Here is an 18,707-nt window from a genome sequence, read left to right as displayed (position 1 = left end):
CAGCAGCCAGTGGCCTGAACTGGAAATGGTCCCTCCAGTGGAGGGCTGGTCTTCAGTATGTGGGGGTTACACTAGCGGCAAAAGAAACAGCTTTACTGGTGGTCAAGAATTTTTCCTGGAAGTTTTAAAGTTAATAAAGTTGATAGAATCTCTTCAGTACATGGGGGGGGGGAGACAAAATAATTAGTGTTAACACATTGGTATATTATCTCCTATATATTTTTCTGAGTTTTACAACATTTGTATAAATAGGCAAGTATTACTTTATAAGGAGGATAAGAAACACTGTTCGTTCATTCTCCAAATATCTCAGGATCTATTCTGTGCCGGTAAGTTTTCTAGATGCTAGAGATACAACATAAACAATATCAAGAGCCTCACCTCCTAGTTTCTAGTTAGAGGTGAGGGTGGAGGAGAGAATAAAGAAATGAGAAGCAGGAAGAAAGCTAGAAGAAACTATTGAGGGAGAGTGAGAGGATGGAGAACCCTAGGGTTGAGGAGGCCAGAAAGGGTTGGCTAAGGAGGGGACATGTGAGCAGAGACCGGAAAGAGGTGAGGGCTGTGGACGGAGCTCTTGCTTTGACAAGGAATGGCAGGGGAAGGCTCTGAGGCTAGCTCAAGGAAGGGCAGAGGGCCTGGCCGGGAGTGGTGGATGGGTCTAGAGTGCCAGGTGGGGCAGTCTGGTCTCAGCCTCAGTGTGAGGGGAAGCCATGGGAAGGCTGGAACAGCAAAGTGAGGTGACGTGAATTTGACATGACTTCTAGGGTGTCTCCCTCATTCCCTGGAATGTTTTTCCCATTAGATTAAATGGTCCTGAGTTCAAGGATGGGCGTGCTTTCTCTTGTGTGTTTCTCTTCTGCCCAAGAGAGGGCAGAAGCAGGAGCTGCAGGCAGGCCTTGGGCAAGTGGATAGCTCATCTCCCACCACGGCTCTCGCTTCCTAAAACTCACCTTCCACCGTCAACTCCACAGTCACTTGGCGGGCACCACTATCATTGGTGGCTTCACAGGTATACTTTCCTTTGTCCTCCTCCCGGACAGCACGAATCACAAGGCTGAAAGCTCCCCGGATACTGCAGTCCAGCAGGAAGCGGCCCCCACTGGTGATTGGTTGCCCATTTCGGTGCCACGTCACGTGGGGCTCTGGGTAACCCCGGACCTTCAAGAAGAAGAAAGGGTAAGAAGAGCTTACACTTCAGGAGTGGTTCCTATGTGCCAGGTGTGGTTCTGAGTGTTTTACACGTCTTAACTCCTCATTAACTCATAACATTCTTTGAAGCAGATAGGATTTCCACGACATAAAGAAATGGAGGCACAGAGCGTCTTGTGGTAGATTCCCGAGGTCTCCAAGGTAGAGAGTGGCAGAGCCAGGCATCCTGGCTCCAGAGCCCTCTACACAAGTGATTCAAGCCTGGTTGCATATTGGAATTCCCAGAGGAAGCTTAAAAAAAAATGCCACCACTCAGAGCCTACCTTGGACCAATTAAATCAGAATCCCCGAGGATGAGGACTGAGCGTGAGCATTCCAGACCAGTGCTTCCCATTCGGACATGCCAATAAATCACTTATTAAAATGCAGATTCTGCTTCTCTAGGTCTGGCGCGGGGCCTGAGATTCTTCAGTTCAGACAAGGTCTCGGGCGATGCCGATGTTTCTGGTCTCCGGAACTCACCTTTGAGTTGCCCAGGAGGGAAGCCACGCTAGCCACATGTGGCCGTGGAGCCCTCCAAATGTGGCTGGTACTAACTGAGCTGTACGGTAAGTATAAATGACACACTGGGTTTTGAAGACTTAATGAAAAAAAGAATGTAAAATTCTCTTGATAATTTGAAAATATTGACTACCTGTTGAAAGATCGTATTTTTGACATGTTGGGTTAAGTGGAATATGTTGTTAAAATTAATTTCACCTGTTTTTTTTTACTTTTTCAATGGGATATTAGAAAAGTTACAAAAACACTGTGCATTTGCATGATGTTTTTTGGGAGCAATGCGGCTTTAGACCACTCTGTCTCCAATACTAGTCAGCAGCTAACATCTGTTGAGTGCTAAGTATTAAGCACTCTTGTGAGTACCTGACACAGGTGAGCCTTACAGTGACTTGTTTGGAGAGAAGATATTTCCCCAATGAGGAAAAATTAAGAGAGATAAATTCCAAGAAAAGACATCACCTTGAGTTTCAGACAAAGAAGTTTCCTTTAAGCCCTGAAACTCAACAGGCCCATGAGAATGGGCAGATCTTTAGAGGAGTGGGGTTCAGACTGGCCCATCAATGTGCAGCCTGGGACCCAGAATGAAGAGATTTTAGCACTGGACAATGCACAGCAGACATCACAGAAGTCTCCAGAGAAAAAAGCTGTTTGCGTTATAAATTGGTGGTAGCGATAGCTTTTACCTGTGTTTCACTGTAAGATAAGAGACGGTGAATATGGATGGAACAAAACCAAAATTTGCTGGATGACCCCAAACAGAATTCACAAAGAAAGACTTCAATGACCCCCCTCCCACCCCAGTAAGGTCAGCAAAGATGATGCTATATTAGCACAGGGGAGAGCATCCAAACTTGGCATCCAAACACAGTGAGCTCCCTGAGCACGCCAGTGCAGAAACAACTGTGCTAACAATTTCAGGGGTCATTGTTGGACTGTGCTCGCCTCCCTTCCCAGGCATCCTGCTTCCAGCTCATCCTCAAACCCATTTCTCAGTAGCTAAGGTACAGATGTTTTCCTTGGGAAGGAAGACAGGAAACACAGGGAAAGTCCCCAAAGTGAACAATCCCCTCTTTGGTTATTCCATAGTCACCCGTCAGCACAACTTTATAAATCTCACAAGGCCTGCCTCCCCATCCTCACTAATTAGTAGTCTGGCTTCAATTTAAAAAAAGAACAAACAAACAAATAAAAACCAAAAAACAAAATTCAAAACTTCAAATCAATATTGTCCATCTTATTTATAAATTCTGGAAACAAACAAAAAAAAATCCCTTTCCTATTAAAATCTAAGCCATATTCATGACAGAGATTGAGTATCTGTGAGGGAATGCTGAGATTCTGAAGTCTATCCCCTGGAAGCAGTCAACAGTGTTTGTCACCAACACACTCATACCCTTTCTGAGGTGGGTGGTTGTGAGGTGTCCCCCTTCACTTGGACAGATAAGCTCTGACATCTGTTACAATATGAAACAAAGGGTTATTGGTGGTTGTCTCTGGGTCTCTACTCTTTTTCTTTACTGAACAATTATCTTCTGGTTATTTCTGCAAATAACATACCTGGCCTTTGTGAAATTAAAAAAAATGTAAATGAAGATACGTGTTTCCTTTTTTTTTTTTTTAAGATTTATTTATTTGAGAGAGAGAGGGAGAGGGAGAGAGAGAAAGAGGTGGGGAAGGGGCAGAGGGAGAGAGAGTCTCAAGCAGATTCTACCCTGAGCGTGGAGCTGGAGATGGGGCTCCACCCCACAACCCATGAGATCATGACCTGAGCCAAAACCGAGTCAGATACCCAACCAGCTGAGCCACCGAGGCATCACATTTCTTTTATATTAGCATGTATAATGAATGTACAGCATATTCATTAATTTGTTGAGGTCCCCAAGGGCTTCCATTCCACACAATGGAAATAGAAACACTCTACAAATAAACACGGTGTATCTTTGATGGTGACAAACATTGTGTACCCATATAAAATCATGTCATCTTGTGATGCTATCTTGGCAAAGGTTCATATAGAGAGGAACATCAGACAACAACTACTTCATTAAAGCATGTTTTTAGAAAACAACTAAGGAAAGATATACTTTCCTACAAAAGGAAGCCCTGGGAAGTCTGGTGCTATCCTGAATTTGCGAATCACTGTGATCTTCTCCTCCACCACATTAGGCACAACCAGCCTAACCTCCAGAAGATGATTACACAGCCTCCTGTGAGCTTCAGAGAAAGGGAGTGTAGAGCATTGTAATGGGAGGAGAGAAATCATTAACTGCACCAAAGGCATGGTTAGCATTCCATTAGCAAGTACTCTGGCCCCCTGCAGCAGGGTGGACTCTGGTGGCCCGCAGGCCTGGGGGCAGAAATGATTAACTGGGGACATGGCAAGTGTTTCTGTACTCAGGAACTGGGCTCCCTCCTTCCTTTTAATTTTCCTCTTGCTTTCTACACCACCCCCCTTGCTCCCACCAATTTACCTCTGAGATGCCCTATTAAAATAAATTTAAGATTTGTAAAGATCCTGAAACTGGCCTCTTAGAAAGTTGCAGTTTCTACTAGGACTTTTGTACCACCTTGTAGCTGAAGCACAGGCAAGGATTTCTGTGACTTTGCTTGGGTTCCCAGGTCTGAAATGATTTGCAACTCCAGTTTTTCTCTTCCCAATAGGAGAAAAACTTGTTCAACCACTGCGTAGTATTACCTAAGACAATCAGCTTCACAGAAACCCATTTTTACTATCTGCCCACTATCCTGGGCTCCTGGGTGGGGAAGAGAAAGAAGCCTGGGCTCACACCCATGGCTTGAAAGACAACAGCCCTGCATTTCCTGGGAGCGTTATCTGCCTTCATTATAGGCCTTCAGCCAAGAAGTCACAGCGAGCCTTTTTACGGTCTAGTCCAAGGGTACTTGGAAAATCCCACTGATATTTAGTTTTTTTTTTTTTTTAAGATTTTATTTATTTATTTGACAGAGAGAAATCACAAGTAGATAGAGAAGCAGGCAGAGAGGGTGGGGGGAAGCAGGCTCCCTGCTCAGCAGGGAGCCCGATGCGGGACTTGATCCCAGGACCCCGAGATCATGACCCGAGCCGAAAGCAGCGGCCTAACCCACTGAGCCACCCAGGCGCCCTGATATTTAGTTTTTAGAGGACTTTCACATATAGAATCTTATTTGATTCTTACAACTCTATGAGGGAAGTATCTTGGGTTGGGGTATCCTGATGCAGGACCTGAATTAGGGGTTCGGTGAACCCCATCTGCAAATCCTCAGCCAACACAGTTGCTGGGAATGGGTTTACTAGCCTGGTGAAGGGGGTCTAGGTGGGGCTCCAACAGTGTCAGAGACAGCACTCGAAGTCAATCATAGTATTGAACCCAGAGAGCTGAGGAAAGAGGCCCAACGAAGTCAATGATTAGCCAGTAAATGGCAGATTAAGGGGAGATCTGGGACCACAGTTTTGGTCTCCAAAGTGACTTGATTGTCTATTCCTCATTGTAAATTCATTTTTTTGGTGCGGCAAATACTGGAGAACCTAAAGTAGTGATAATTGTCATTCCCTAAGTGACACTAAATCTCTTCTAGGTTAAAGCAATATCTGTTCCCCACTTTGAGAAAAGGCCAAAGGGTTCATAGAAGATATGGCCATGCCGTACTCAAGGCTTGGATCGTTCCCCCAGAGTAACGATAGGGCAGTGCTATAGACTAAATACTTGGGTCCTTCCAAAATTCCTAAGTTGCAATTTAACTCCCCAGGTGATGGTATTGGGAGGTATTAGGATAGGACCTTTGGGAGGTGATTAGGTTGTGAAATTGGGGCCTGCATGAATGGGATTAGTGGTCTTACAAGAGCTATGCTAAAGAGCTCCCTTACCTCTTCCACCATGTGAGGATACAGCACGAGACAGCTGTCTATGAACCCGAAAGCAAGCCTTCACCAGATACTGAATCTAGTGGTGCCTTGAACTTGGACTCCTAGCCACTAGAACTATGAGAAATAAATTTCTGTTGTTTAAGCCCCCAGTCCATGGTATTTCTGTTATGGCAACCTGAATAGTCTAAGATGAGATGATTAGTGCCATACATGTGCCCAAGATACTCCTGGGATGTTCAGTGTGATAAGAGAGGGAAGCTTGAGGGCTGGGCTGGAGTCCTAGGAGTGGCTTGGCTTCCTAGCCCCTTCAGGTTGTAGTTCCTTCTTTCACTGAAGAGAAAATAGCTTCCCGATAGCTAAGGGGGCCTTGGGTAGTATACTGAGGTAACATGCCTCTGAATGGTGACCCACTTAGCTTCCCCTTTTTCCCTCCAGTCTCCTCTGGGTCCAGCCCACAGCCTTCGTACCCTCTAATCCTCCATACAGGAAAACCAAGTGACCACAAGGAGACATGCTCATGGACATGAACAGGCAGCCCTGACTTCTCACCATAATGAGTTTTTGGAAACAGCCCCACAGAGGGTCATTCTAAGGAGAATCGTATTTTTGCCACAGTAACCACATTTAATTGGAGGTTGTGTTCTTGAATAAAAGCCTGGGATCAAATAAATCAAGAGCAATACCAATAACTTGTCATAAAAATAAAAATCCAGTAACCATAACCCCTATAATAATTTAAAATAGTAAAACTGTGCTCCGGCTCCATAAAATGTCCTCAAAAACCTTTACGTCCTTAAAAGGCCTTTAAAGGGAACAGAGGCTCATTGTGCATGTGTTGAATAATGAGGAGAAAGTGGGCAGCCGACTCAGCTGCAATGACACCCGCCTGTCATATTTGAGAGACATTTTCTTCAGAAGCTGGTGCGGTTTTGAGATTTACTTACTGACTGAAAGTGAGACATTCTTAAAGGCACTAAGTCTCTTGGTTTTTCTCTGACGTGTGTGAAGGGCTTTCAGTCTACTCCAAGGTGCCCGGGACGGGCTACCACAGGCTGAGCCCAGAGCAGTGACAGATTCCCTGTCTCCACAGCGCTGGCAGAGGGGGAAGCAGGTTCCCTGCTGAGCGGAGAGCCCGACGCAGGGCTCGATACCAGGACCCTGAGACCATGACCTAAGCCGAAGGCAGAGGCTTAACCCAGAGCCACCCAGGCGCCCCAATGTTGCTGTTTTTGATGATCTCCTACAAGTCCTTGGGACAGGCCTGTCCCAGTATGCGTCCCAAGGTGCCAATGAATCAGCCAGGTGGGGCACAAGATGGTCCTGAGGCTCTGCCCCCCCTTGGAGATGGAGGGAGACCAGGAGAAGAGAAACCGGCACTAGGGCGAGGATGAAAACAGGCATCCCGGGAGGACACTGGAGAGCTTCTCACAGAGAAGCTGTGAGCCATGAGCGAAAAAAAACTCAGAGCGGAAAAGAGCAGACTTGAAGTGTTGCCAAGGGATATCTGTTTGCATCTTGTTAAGTCCCTGAATTGATGGCGGGAAAGGCTGAGCATAGCAGATGGATATTACAGAAACCGGTTAGGTGGATGTCTCCCCAGAGCTGGAAACGTCGATGCTGCCATACGACTGTCTACCTGCTTATGATTCTCTGACTGCCTACAGCACATGACTCTGAACTTCTTACCCCATTTTGAGGCAGCTTCCTATATAATACTAAATTCCCTTATGATCAATGATGACTAGATCGGGGCTGATGATTTGAAAACTGAAAAAAGAATAGGAAATAGACTAGTGGTGCCATGGAGGTAGTTGAAGAAGAAGTCTCTGCCCCAACTGTAAGTCCAAGCTCACTCGATAATAAATGGATATGATGCCCAGAAAGGAGAATGAAAACACCAATACCCAAAACAAATCAGACCACAAAAAATGTCTATAAAACTGACGTCATGGGTATATTATGAGGGTGAAGACTGAAGGGCGAGCCGCGGGCATGGCATGACCATGCTTAGGGCCTGAGTCTGTGTCAGCAACTGGCACGTGGCCCCGTAGACAGGCAGGCACTTTGAATTATCCTGTTGCCAAAAGTCAAAGGCCTTAACTGAACACACAGAATCCATCAGGAAGAGATCAGCCTGGCCAAAAACAGCAATTAGCGAGAGGCTGAGGCTGCTGGATGCCGCCTGCCCCTAGCCCAAGTAGTGAAACGAGGACAAAAGAGGTGCCATGAGAAATGAAATCAGAATGTCAAAAGCCATTCCTCAAACTGGCTCAGTAATGCCCACATGTCCTCAGGGGCTGATGCTGAAAGTCTCCCTCTGTGATCACTTTCTACAGCAAGCTTTCTTTTCTGTGGACCAAGACAGAGGCACCTCCGCACCCCTGTATCTGCAAGTCTGAGAGCGCCATGTTTCTTCCATTGAGAGCACAAGGTAGGTGATGTCGTGGCAGTCTTGGATCACACCAGGCGCTCCTGTACCTTTCCCCCGCAAATTCTGTTTCCTTTCATTGAGATCAAGCTTATCAATGCATGCACCTTTTTGACTTGATTCCCTTCTAATGATACAAGCACCTAAAAACCTCGGAAGCCGTCCCACAAAGAAACAGAGTCCTAAGTGTCATCAGACACCTGTCACACTGATGATTTCCTAGTTCCTCCAAATTCATAGTTTCCATATAACACAAGCATCCTCCTATTTGCACTCAAAGTTCCTCTGGGGTGGCTGGGGGTTATTCGAGCCTTACCAGAAGCCTCTCTACACAAAGCCCTGGGGTTCTGGCTTAACTAGCTCTCATGATGGCTTTGAAGGACATGGCCTCTCCAGTGGTGAGGCTGGCCTGGGAGCTCACCCTTTCTGCTGCTGAGTTGAGACATGCTCTCAGGTATATTCAAATATTAATAGGAGGCCTGTGGCATCATAGAGGCTTACCAAGTGAGTTCTCTGGTTTGGTTTTGATTCGCTCAAGGTCTCCTGCTGCATACCCATCCCCCTCTACCCACCACATGTGAGCCAGGTGGGAATGCCAAGTCAGCTGCTTCCTGGATGACGTGCATGGGCCCAAAAATGGACATGTGGTCCGAGCCAGCCGATCAGAGCTCTTCCCTGCAGTTTTCAGTTAGAATAAAGGGAGAACAAAGCTGGCTCTTTTCACCGAGATGCCAAGCTGGGCAGATGAAAGCCTGAAGCTGCCTAGAGCCGTCCTCTTCCTTCCCTGCCCCCCATCTTCTTGCCCCTCCCAAGAGGAGGAGGCCATCTGATGAATCAGACGTCACAGACACAGTGAAGAAAAGAGACGGAGACTTTGCCTGCCAGAACCGTGCTGGACCCAGGATCCTTTGTACAAGATAGCACAATACTTTTGCTTACCCCAGCTGGAGGTGGTCTCTGTCACTTGCAGACCAGAGTCTTGATGAATCTGGCCTCTGGAATCAGACATACCTGTGTATGGATAGTGTCTGCCCCAGTTACCAGCTGCCTGACTGTGGGCGAGTGATTTAACTTCTTTGGCCCTCAGTTTACACAGCTCAAGGAAGGGATGCTACCAGTCACCACTTGCACGGAAAGTTTATGACCCAATAAAATAAGCGCAGGTATGACAGCCATTAATAACAACTAAAGGTCAGAGCTTCTCTCTCCTCCTCAAAGTAATTCTTCATAATAAGGTACCCCAGAAACCACTCAGCTCCCAGCTTTATTAACAGTGCCAAAATGCCCTAAGAAATATTAGTCCTTTAAACTTCTGGCCTTGGCGGTCCTCGTCCTATACGATTTACATCCTTAAAGACAACCTCAAGGTATTATACTCTCCACTGGATAAAAACCTGACACTAACTGAGAACACCTTTGCTTTAGCCAAATTGGCTCATTATGTTTACTGGAGAGGTGAACCCTTCTTGAAAAGAGATCACTGTTTGTTTTTTTTTTTATAAGATTTTATTTTTCATTTGACAGAGAGAGACACAACAAGAGAGGGAACACAAGCGGGGGGAGTGGGAGAGCGAGAAGAAGGCTTCCCACTGAGCAGGGAGCCTGATGCCTCAGGGCTCAATCCCAGGACCCTGGGATCATGACCCGAGCCGAAGGCAGACGCCTAATGAATGAGCCACCCAGGCGCCCCTGAATCATGTAACATCACAAAGCACATTTTGAAACAAACACGTAGCGTGTGGTTTTGACTGCCCCATTCATCCCCTCCTGCAATACCACGTGCACCTTTGAGGCCGAGACGATCCCCGGCTTTCTGTCTCACTGACTAATGCGGCCCTGGAATTTCAAGGGCATGGTGAGTATCAGAAAGGAAATAAATCTGGGGTAACACATCTGGAGTCTCTCGCCGGTCATAGTTGGACCTGGAGAGAGACAGACAGACATACTTCACAGTATGAAGAACGGGAGCAGCAGAGGACGGCTCCCCAAAGAACACACACGCTACTTGGCAGTGCCTCCTTACCCCCTAACCAGCAGACCCTGGATCCTGTGAGACTCTGAAACTGGCCACAGATCATATGATAAGGACTCTCTGAGAAAGGGAGGTGGTTCTGTTTAAGAGCAGAGGTGGTCAACAATGAGCCAAGGGTCTTGAACCCCCAACATCTCTTGACTTGGCCCCTTTGGCTTGATTTCTTAGTTTTGGTCTCTCCAGGCTGATCCTGTGACCCAACACCTGCTCCCCACACACACTACCACACAAAGCACGCATTCTGCCTGGATTCTCCCACCTGGCTGGCTGCGAGGGGGTGGGGTGCAGCACGTGGGGTTTGGAATGTGGGGATCTTTCCTGCTGCCTGCATCAACAGAGCCAGGAGAGTGTCTCTGGGATGCTGTCAGATGACGCCTAGCGCAAGAGACAGAGAGAGACCATATGAGTGTGCTACTTTATGGCACGATGTTGTCTCCAGGCTCCAGCTGTCCCAAAGCATCCTGATCTGCAGAGAGGATCATGCCAGATGCAGAGTCAACAGCTGTTCTTGTGCAATGTCAGCATCTGACTGCCTGCCAGGCCGAGAAACACAATCTAACATGCTTTTTAAAAACTGTTTTTATTCTTACCAAGACAATACATGCACATGGTCAAAATGTCCACTGGTACCGTAAGTCATAACAACAACAAAAAAAGCCTCTGCTCTACCCCTCCCACCCCAAATTCTACTTCCTTGAGAATGTCATCTTCAACTCTTGCCGCCATTTCTCAAAGTGTTTCTTTTCTTCCGTGTTTCTAAACAATAGCCCTTACACAATGACTACTTTATTCTTTTTAATTTTAGACATCATTTCCTAACTTCTCTGTGTGGAACCTGAGCTTTTGGCTCTCCAATCCCTCTCCCTCCATAAGCTCTTTCCCAAGCCATTATCATTACATCACAATTTTTATCTCAACGTATAGTGTTTTTTCACTTTAACTTTGCTCACTGCAAAATATGTTACAATTCAATTTCTTGAACTTTTCCTTTTTTTCTGGAGTTAATAACTACCATACTTTGGTTTTTCTTCGTTCTTTAAGAACCTCAATCTTAAGAGAACTATAAACTTCTTCTCAGCCATGGTCAAACACATCCCATAAATAATTCATCACTCGCTTTTATTTTTTCCTCCTTTGGAGATATCCTTCCTGGGATACTCTGTCCTCCTCCTGCAGTCTACTCTGGATGCTTTCCCAGCTTGATGCACAGTGGTCCTTCACCATCTGGGGCATTTCCTAGTGTCTATCACCATTTTGGATAAACACAGCCTTTTCTAGTGGTTTCTCAAGAATGAATGCATAGAAGATTATAATTTTTAAACCTGGCATTTCTGAGTGTCAATATTCTAACTTTATACTCAACATACAGTTCATCTAGGAATGGAATTCTAAAGAAATCCTGTTTCCCTTTGGCATTTCAAAGGCATTGTTTCATAGCATTTGAAGGCAACGCTGCTGGGATCCATGTTGCTACTGAGAGATCTAATGTCCGATGCATCCCTCACCTCTCACGTGCTGAGTGTGCGTGCGTGCGTGTGTGTGTGTGTGAGTTTTAAACTTCCAGACTCTTCCTTTTTTCTCTGACAGTCTAAAATGTCATGATGATTTGCCTTCATGTAAGTGCCTTCTTTGTTCCCTTATCTTATTGGCTCTTTGGTTATAGGTCTTCTCATTATTGGTAACACGTCTTTCATTTCTTGGAGTTTGTGTGTTTTGACAATCTTCTCTCCACTTTTTCTTTTTTTAATGTTCTTGATAAAGAACTCCTGTGAATTGGCTATTAGCCCAACTAGATGAGCTTCTGCATTTGTTTTCGAACTTACTCTTCTCTCCCTTATTTTTGTTCTCTCCAGGAGCTTCTCTCATTTTATCTTCCAGTTTACCGAAGCTATTATTTTGGCTCTCATTAACTTCAAAAATCTCCTTTTTGGCTTTTCAAAGCTGTTTTGAATAATATCCTCTTCTTGTTTAATGGAAGTAACATCTTATCTCTAAGGCAAGATCAAATTTCTTCAAAGTTTTCTGTTTTCTGTGGTCTCCATTTCTACTTTGTTCCTTTTCTGATTCTTCTAGTCTCTCTCACAACAGAGGCTTCCCATGAGCATGTGATGACCCTTCACTGATTCTTCATATGTGAAGAACTAAAAAAGCTCGATGCACACAGGCAGGGCCTTGTCAACTTGTGGGACCTCCCAGCAAAGGGACTGGGTAAAAACCCTCAGCGACAAGTATTGGTGGATGTTTTCTCTTGAGATGATCCATTTCCAAAAAGAAGACTCTTGCTGCTTTTCGTGGTGGTGATGGCGACACAGTAATTACATCTGTCAAGGAGCATTTAGGGTTCAGAGTGAGGGGAGGCCATGAGGCTCTTATGCTGACTTGCCCTTAGCCTTCTCCCTCTCAATTACAACTGCTCACCTTTGCCTTCATTGTACGTTGTGTCCAGGAGTTGAGAGTTGGTCAGGTTCAGTTTCTTCATAGAAACGTACAGTCTTACAGGGTGCTGGGGAGGAGCAGCGGCCTGGCACATGGGGCAAAGCAGGGGGCCCGGGGCCTAATGGCTCCTTATTAGACTTTTAATCAACCCTCCAGCTTTCAGCTCCACTCTGCAACCCAGGCCTTTGAAAGTACTTGATGCCTTGGTCTGCCATTAAGGAACTCTCTGGCACAAGCTGACTTCTTTTTTTCTTGCTGTCCACTCCTCAAACCACAGATCTAGCACCACATAAGATGCTGAAACCCAAGCCCGCCAGTCATCTATTTAACTTTCCACTGGCCACTCACCTGACATCTCTCATCTACTGCTATTTCTGTTGTCATAATTTCATAATTTTCATCTTATTTTTATAAAAAGACATTTTAAGGATGATCATTATTTTTTTTTTTTTTTTTTTTTTTTTTTTTTTTTTTTTTTTTTTTAAGATTTTATTTATTTTATTTGATCAAAAGGCAGAGACATTGCTGAGCAGAGGGCCCGATGCGGGGCTCGATCCCATGACACTGAGATCATGACCTGAGCCGAAGGCAGCGGCTTAATCCACTGAGCCACCCAGGCGCCCCAAGGATGATCATTATTTAGAAAGAAAAAAACAACAACAACAGAAAATAACAAGTCTTGGCAAAGAGAAACTGGAATCCCCGTCCGCTGTTGGCACAAATGCAAACTGGTTCAGCTATTGTAGAAAACAGTATGGAGGGTTCTCAAAAAATGAAAAATAGAACTCGCCTATAATCCAGCAATTCCACGTTTAGCTCTAAACCCAAAGAACTGAAAACAAGGCCTGGAACAGGTATTTGGACACCCACGTTCACAGCAGCACTATTCAGAACAGGAGAAAGGCGGGAAGCAAGTCAAGTCCATGCAGTCCATGCAGATGAACACAGAAAACGAAGTGCAGTACGTACGTCAAATGGAATAGGAGTCAGCCTTAAAAGGGAAGGAAATCCCGACCCATGACACAGTGAATGAGCTGAAGACATGATGCTGGATGGAGGAAGTCAGGCACAAAAGAACAAATACAGTTTGATTACACTTTTTAGGAGGTACCCGGGGTAGTCAAAGTCATGGAGACAGAAAATAGAATGGTCATCTTTTGGTCGGGGGAAGTGTGAAATCACTATCAATGGTAAAGAGTTTCAGTTTCACAAGGTGAAAAAAGTTTGGGAAAACGGGTGGTGGTTGTGGTTGCACAGTGGTGTGAAGGTACTTGAAGCCCTTGAACTGGACACTGAATCATGGTCAAATTTATACTATACATATTTTACACATAAAAAGGAAATCAATGCATTTTTTTTTCCTGATTAATCTCTGAATTCTGTTCTGTTTCAAATACCTGTAAGTTTTTCTCTTTACCAAACACTACATTGCTTATCACATGATGGCTTTATGTTAAGTATTAAAGTCAAGAAATAAAAGTTCGAAAAAATATAATTCAGACCAAAGTCACTTCTCTATTTAAAAAATTTCCAGTGGCTTTTCATTGCACTAAGAATATAATCCAATGACCATGGCTCACAAGGCCATGGGAGACCTGATCCCTGCCTATGTCTGTGCACAGCGCTCCTGCCACATCAGCTTTCTCTCTGGGCCAGAAAGTAAGATGAACGTAGCAGGCTCTCCACCCAGGAGTGGCTCCCGGCCGCCTGGATGACAGGAGTACGCACTCTGCCAGAGCATACGATCAGCACCACAAGTAAGGCTTGTGTGGAGGACTGTGGGAAGGTGGCAGAGAGGGAGGAGCTCTGTGGCTGTGTTGCTGCCAGCTGAGTGGGACTCCTGGGCCACCTCCCAGGACAGCACTTTGACCCAAAGGAGCTAAGCCCAGGGACTGAGAGGGCTGGGTTCCTGAGAAGCAGCCATTCAGGCTTAGAAAGAAGATGGCTCCTACCTTTTGGTAGCCCTGCAGGGACCCCATGCTGGGATGGGCCAGGAGAGGTGACTCCCAAGCCCAGGAGGATGCCAGGCAGGGCGGTGCAAGTGCAGGCTGCCGGAGCCCTGGGGCCCCCTCTATTCTCTGAATCTCTCCCCACAGACAGTGCCAGTGTAACCAGGGCACCCCTCCTTAGCCACTTCTACTTGATCTATTCTGCAGTGATGTTCTTGCCTAAGCCATTGTTCGGGGATTTTAGGGCAGGGCTCAAAGGGACACAGGAAAGAGAGGAGAAACAATTGCCAAGACTTTCAAATGAGGTCCTCTTGTGAGCAAGCCCATGCATGTGGTGCTTCTCTGGGTGTTTGCTGGTGGCTTGTGGGGGGCAGGGGAATACCAAAGGGGTTTGAGTCCTGGTTTAAAATACACATTTAAAGCACATTTAGACTTCTCAGTGCAAGCCATTGAAGTTTCTTTTCTGAAGAAGCATCTGGAAAAAATGGAGGGAAAATCTGCCCAATTATTTAGTACAGACAAAACTCAAACTTTCCTCCCTACCCCCTCCTACCCCCCAGCCAATGTCCCTTTCAATTATGTGATTCTCAGGGACCCACTAGGAACCACTAGCTGAGCTGGTGCCGAGCATGTTCATCCCCAGAGGAGACCCGCCCCACAAATGGCAGCTACAGTCTCCCACTGGAAGGCTAGCGTACCTCCAACTCCCCAGTGCCTGTGAACAAGCTCAGGGGAACCTGCTTTGGCCTGACCATCCCCTGGCTGATGCAGGGGGTTTCAAAGCCAGTCCATCTTCCAAACTATAATAAGAGAAGCTCAAGGGTTTCCTGTGCTGGGAGCTCTACAGCCCAAATAGGCCTCCACCCCCCCCCCCCCTCCCCAACCCCTGGAATGTCCCTAATTGAAGGAGGATGGTGAATAGGCCATCCACAGAAAGCCTGGGCATCTGCTCTCCTTTTCTGGTCATAGAGAGCTGGAAGGAATGAAGGGGCCGCCATTGGATAAAAGTTCTTGTTACTAATCTGGGTCAAGGAGCCTTGACCCCAAGCAGCACTTGCCCCCATCTCAGTGTTTTGCCTTGACCGAATGAAGCACGTCAGCTCTAGGCACCTCCAGGCCTGAGGCGAAGAGGGAAGAATGGGTGGTGTCGGTCCCATGGAGAGTGGTGGGAAGTGGCAAGAGAAGCAATTTCTAGGGGAGAATGTGCCCGTGGGATCCTTTTGGGGGAAGCAGGCTCTTGGGAGCGGTCCTGGGGGCTCCTGAGCAATGATCTGGTTCATACTTTTCATTGTTTGCTTAAAAAGGTCATCTTCAGTTGGGTCTGGGAAGGATCCATAAACTTGTCATCCTCCTAGAAAGTCCACTTTAGCCTAGAAAAACTTAGCTCTTTCTGCTGCTACCACTCACCTTCTCAGGGAGGCCTCTGACCCTGGCAATTCCTGTAATACGCCCGGCCCCTCCGCTGACCCTGGTGCCCACCACAGCCTGAACGAGTTGGGGGTTCTTGCCCCAGATGCGGAGGAGGGAAGCCAAGTCAGGCTGCAGCCCAGAGGGAACGGGCATGCCTGGGGCCCAAGCGCTCCTGGCCCCAGGCAAGCGGCAGGATGCAAGAGCAAGAGCAGTGTTTATTCCAAAGCTGCTTTCTGTTTCAAGAGCCTCACAGCTGGGTCCAGGGCCAGGGTTCCATTTCCAAGGTTGGTATTTTTTCCTTCCTCTTGCTGGACAAGGAGAAGTGGAAAAAACCCATATTCTTTGGCCCTTAGCTCCTTTCGAACTGATTTTGCTGCCCCTGGCAGGGTTTGCCACTGGGGTGCAAGCCACAAACACAGGCCATGGCAGAGAGAATTCTCAGGTCATCTGAGGCGAAGACCCATGGAACAAAGGGAACCCTACCCCGGCATGACTCACCAAGGCCTGTCCTTAGGCGAAGACCCCTGAGAGCACTCAGGGCTCAGGGCTCAGGGCTCAGGCACTGCTGCTCCTGACCCCTGGCCACCAGAGGGCCTAGTTCTCTAAACATAGCTGCAGATTGGATACTGGGGACAGAGCTCCAGGTCTAAGCAGGAGCCCAGAAAATATCCCAAAGTCAGAGCTAAATGCCAATACTACCAATTCTCAGTTATCTCCCTCTTGTCAAAGGAGATGATTGTAGTTTTATCTCTATTTGTCTACAGACAAATAGACAGACCTGTATTTGTCTATTTCTATTTGTCATACAACTGCCTAATCGTCCTAGTTTTGTCCTTTCAAAAATGCTCACCAGACACAGTTAGGTGAACAGGATAGATGCCCTAGGAATGAGCATGGCTAGGAGAACCAAGAGAGATGCAAATCCAAGACGCTCCATCCTTTCCCCTTCTCTGCCACTCCCCCAGGACTGCTCACTCCCTCTGGAGAAATCCTCTCCAACTACCCAATCCCCTCTGATCTCCCCCGCCTCCCAATATCCTGTACTTAAACTATTATCCAAAGTGACTACATTTTTAAAACGAGCAGACACTTAACCGATCACAATACAGACTGTTTAAAATCAGGCCTGCCTCAGAAAATCTGGGGCAACTCATCACTATTACCTCACCCTTCAGATTTCCTTCGGCCCTACAGCAAGCACAGGGACAATATTTTCCATAAAACCAGGACACGTTATCTGACAGGAGACTTATGGGCAGCCTCCAGGTGCAAGAAGGAGTTGGTGTTCTGAAAGTTTCAACATCAAAATACTGGAACTCCAAGAATATTTGGATGACTCTACTGGAAAAAATGAGACTATTTTCAGTCAGAACGGCTCACAACAATCTGGGATGACAGCACCTACACTGCTAGCACGGGCTACACTTCTGGCCATTCCAGGCACGTTTGGCACAACTCCCTTTGAGACTTGGAGTTATTCGAGAGGGGGAACTAGACATCACACCTCCATGGCCAGCATGGCCACTAAATCCACTATGGAGTGGACGGCTGGCCCAATAGTCATTTCAGAGACACCTTCCTCAGCTTCCCAAACAAGGTCATGGAGTTACCCTCTCCTGGCACTCTGTCTTCTTCCTTCACAGTCTCCTCACAGTTTGGAATTCATTCTATGCGTGGTTGCTCTTGTCTGTCTCAGCACCAGCCAGCATTTGCCTATGGAAAGAACTATAATGGGTTGGCTCACCAGTGAATCACCAGCTTGGCACCCTGCATGGTACACAGTAGATGAGCAACAGGTATTTTTAAATTAATGACACAGTCTCTCTGGGAGGGCCCAGGACCCCATGTTTCTCCTTCGCTTCGACATTCTTACTAATGACTTGAATGAAGATGGCAAGTCTGCTCAAGAGACTTGATGGAGTTGGCATTAGTGCCGCGGGGCATAAGGTGTTAGCTCACAGAATCAACATTCTGAAGGAACAAAAGCCCAACTAAAAAGACACAGAAAGAGGACAAGTCATGTGAAGGTTCTAAATTCTCAATGGGACAAAGTCTGAGGTGCGGGCAGCTCACATATGAAAAGAGCTGGGCAAGAATCTCCTACAGAAACATTACTCACTCCCAAGCCATATTGTCAGAGTACAGTGTCCAGATGAGGAGAAGGCTATCCTGTTCAGCCTCACCACCACTGACAGAATGCTTCTAGGTACATGTGCCACACGGGAACAGGACACTGAGGAAGGGGCTCACAGATCTGTGAGGTGATCACTGCCCAGCTGACACCTTACAGAACAGAACTGAACATAAAGATTAGTGGATAGAAGTAGGTCTGCTTAGCCTGACGTAAAACACACCAGGAAAACGGCATATCTGTCTTTAGCACAAGGAGAGTTCTTATATAGAAGAATCTGTGTTGTGTAGCTTCAGAAGTCAGAACAGGGATGTATGGTTCCAACATCTAGGGAGGCAGATTTAGGCTCATACAAGGAAGGATCACAGTGCCTGAATAATCTGGAAAGGGACCAAGTGTAACATGGCAGGTCCCCATCCACAGAAGTGTCCATAAGGAGGCTAGAGAATCATCTGGATGGGGTGTCGTGAAGGGGTACCTTCCAAACCCAAGCCCAGTTTTCTAAGAATTTAACAGAACTGAACACATTAAGGTGAGAGAGAACATGAAAGAAATATTCCATTTACACTATAAATAACCTTCGAGCTACAAATACTGAGCTTGGAATGATGTGTTTCTTGGAGGGTTTTATAAATTTACTCACAAAACTGTCTGGATCTACTGTGTTTTCAGGAGATACTTTTTCTTTTTTTTTTTTTTTTTTTTGAAGATTTTATTTATTTATTTGACAGAGAGAAATCACAAGT

General features: G+C 46.3%; 1 protein-coding gene across 3 annotated transcripts in view; it reads right to left on the bottom strand.

The window, feature by feature from the left end:
* Window positions 1–18,707, bottom strand: part of MYLK (myosin light chain kinase) — a 180,551-nt gene that overhangs the window by 131,508 nt on the left and 30,336 nt on the right. For all 3 annotated transcript variants that reach the window (XM_004745429.3, XM_045088817.1, XM_004745432.3), the window contains exon 3: window positions 951–1,158. In XM_004745429.3, coding sequence (XP_004745486.2) covers window positions 951–1,158 — 208 coding nt within the window. The remainder of the gene's footprint in view (window positions 1–950; window positions 1,159–18,707) is intronic.

This window comes from Mustela putorius, unplaced genomic scaffold (genome assembly GCF_011764305.1).
Source record: "Mustela putorius furo isolate JIRA1106 unplaced genomic scaffold, ASM1176430v1.1 tig00003834_pilon_pilon_pilon, whole genome shotgun sequence".
Lineage (NCBI taxonomy): Eukaryota > Metazoa > Chordata > Mammalia > Carnivora > Mustelidae > Mustela > Mustela putorius.
Note: the sequence above shows the minus strand (reverse complement) of the source record. Positions and strands in the feature narration are given on the sequence as shown.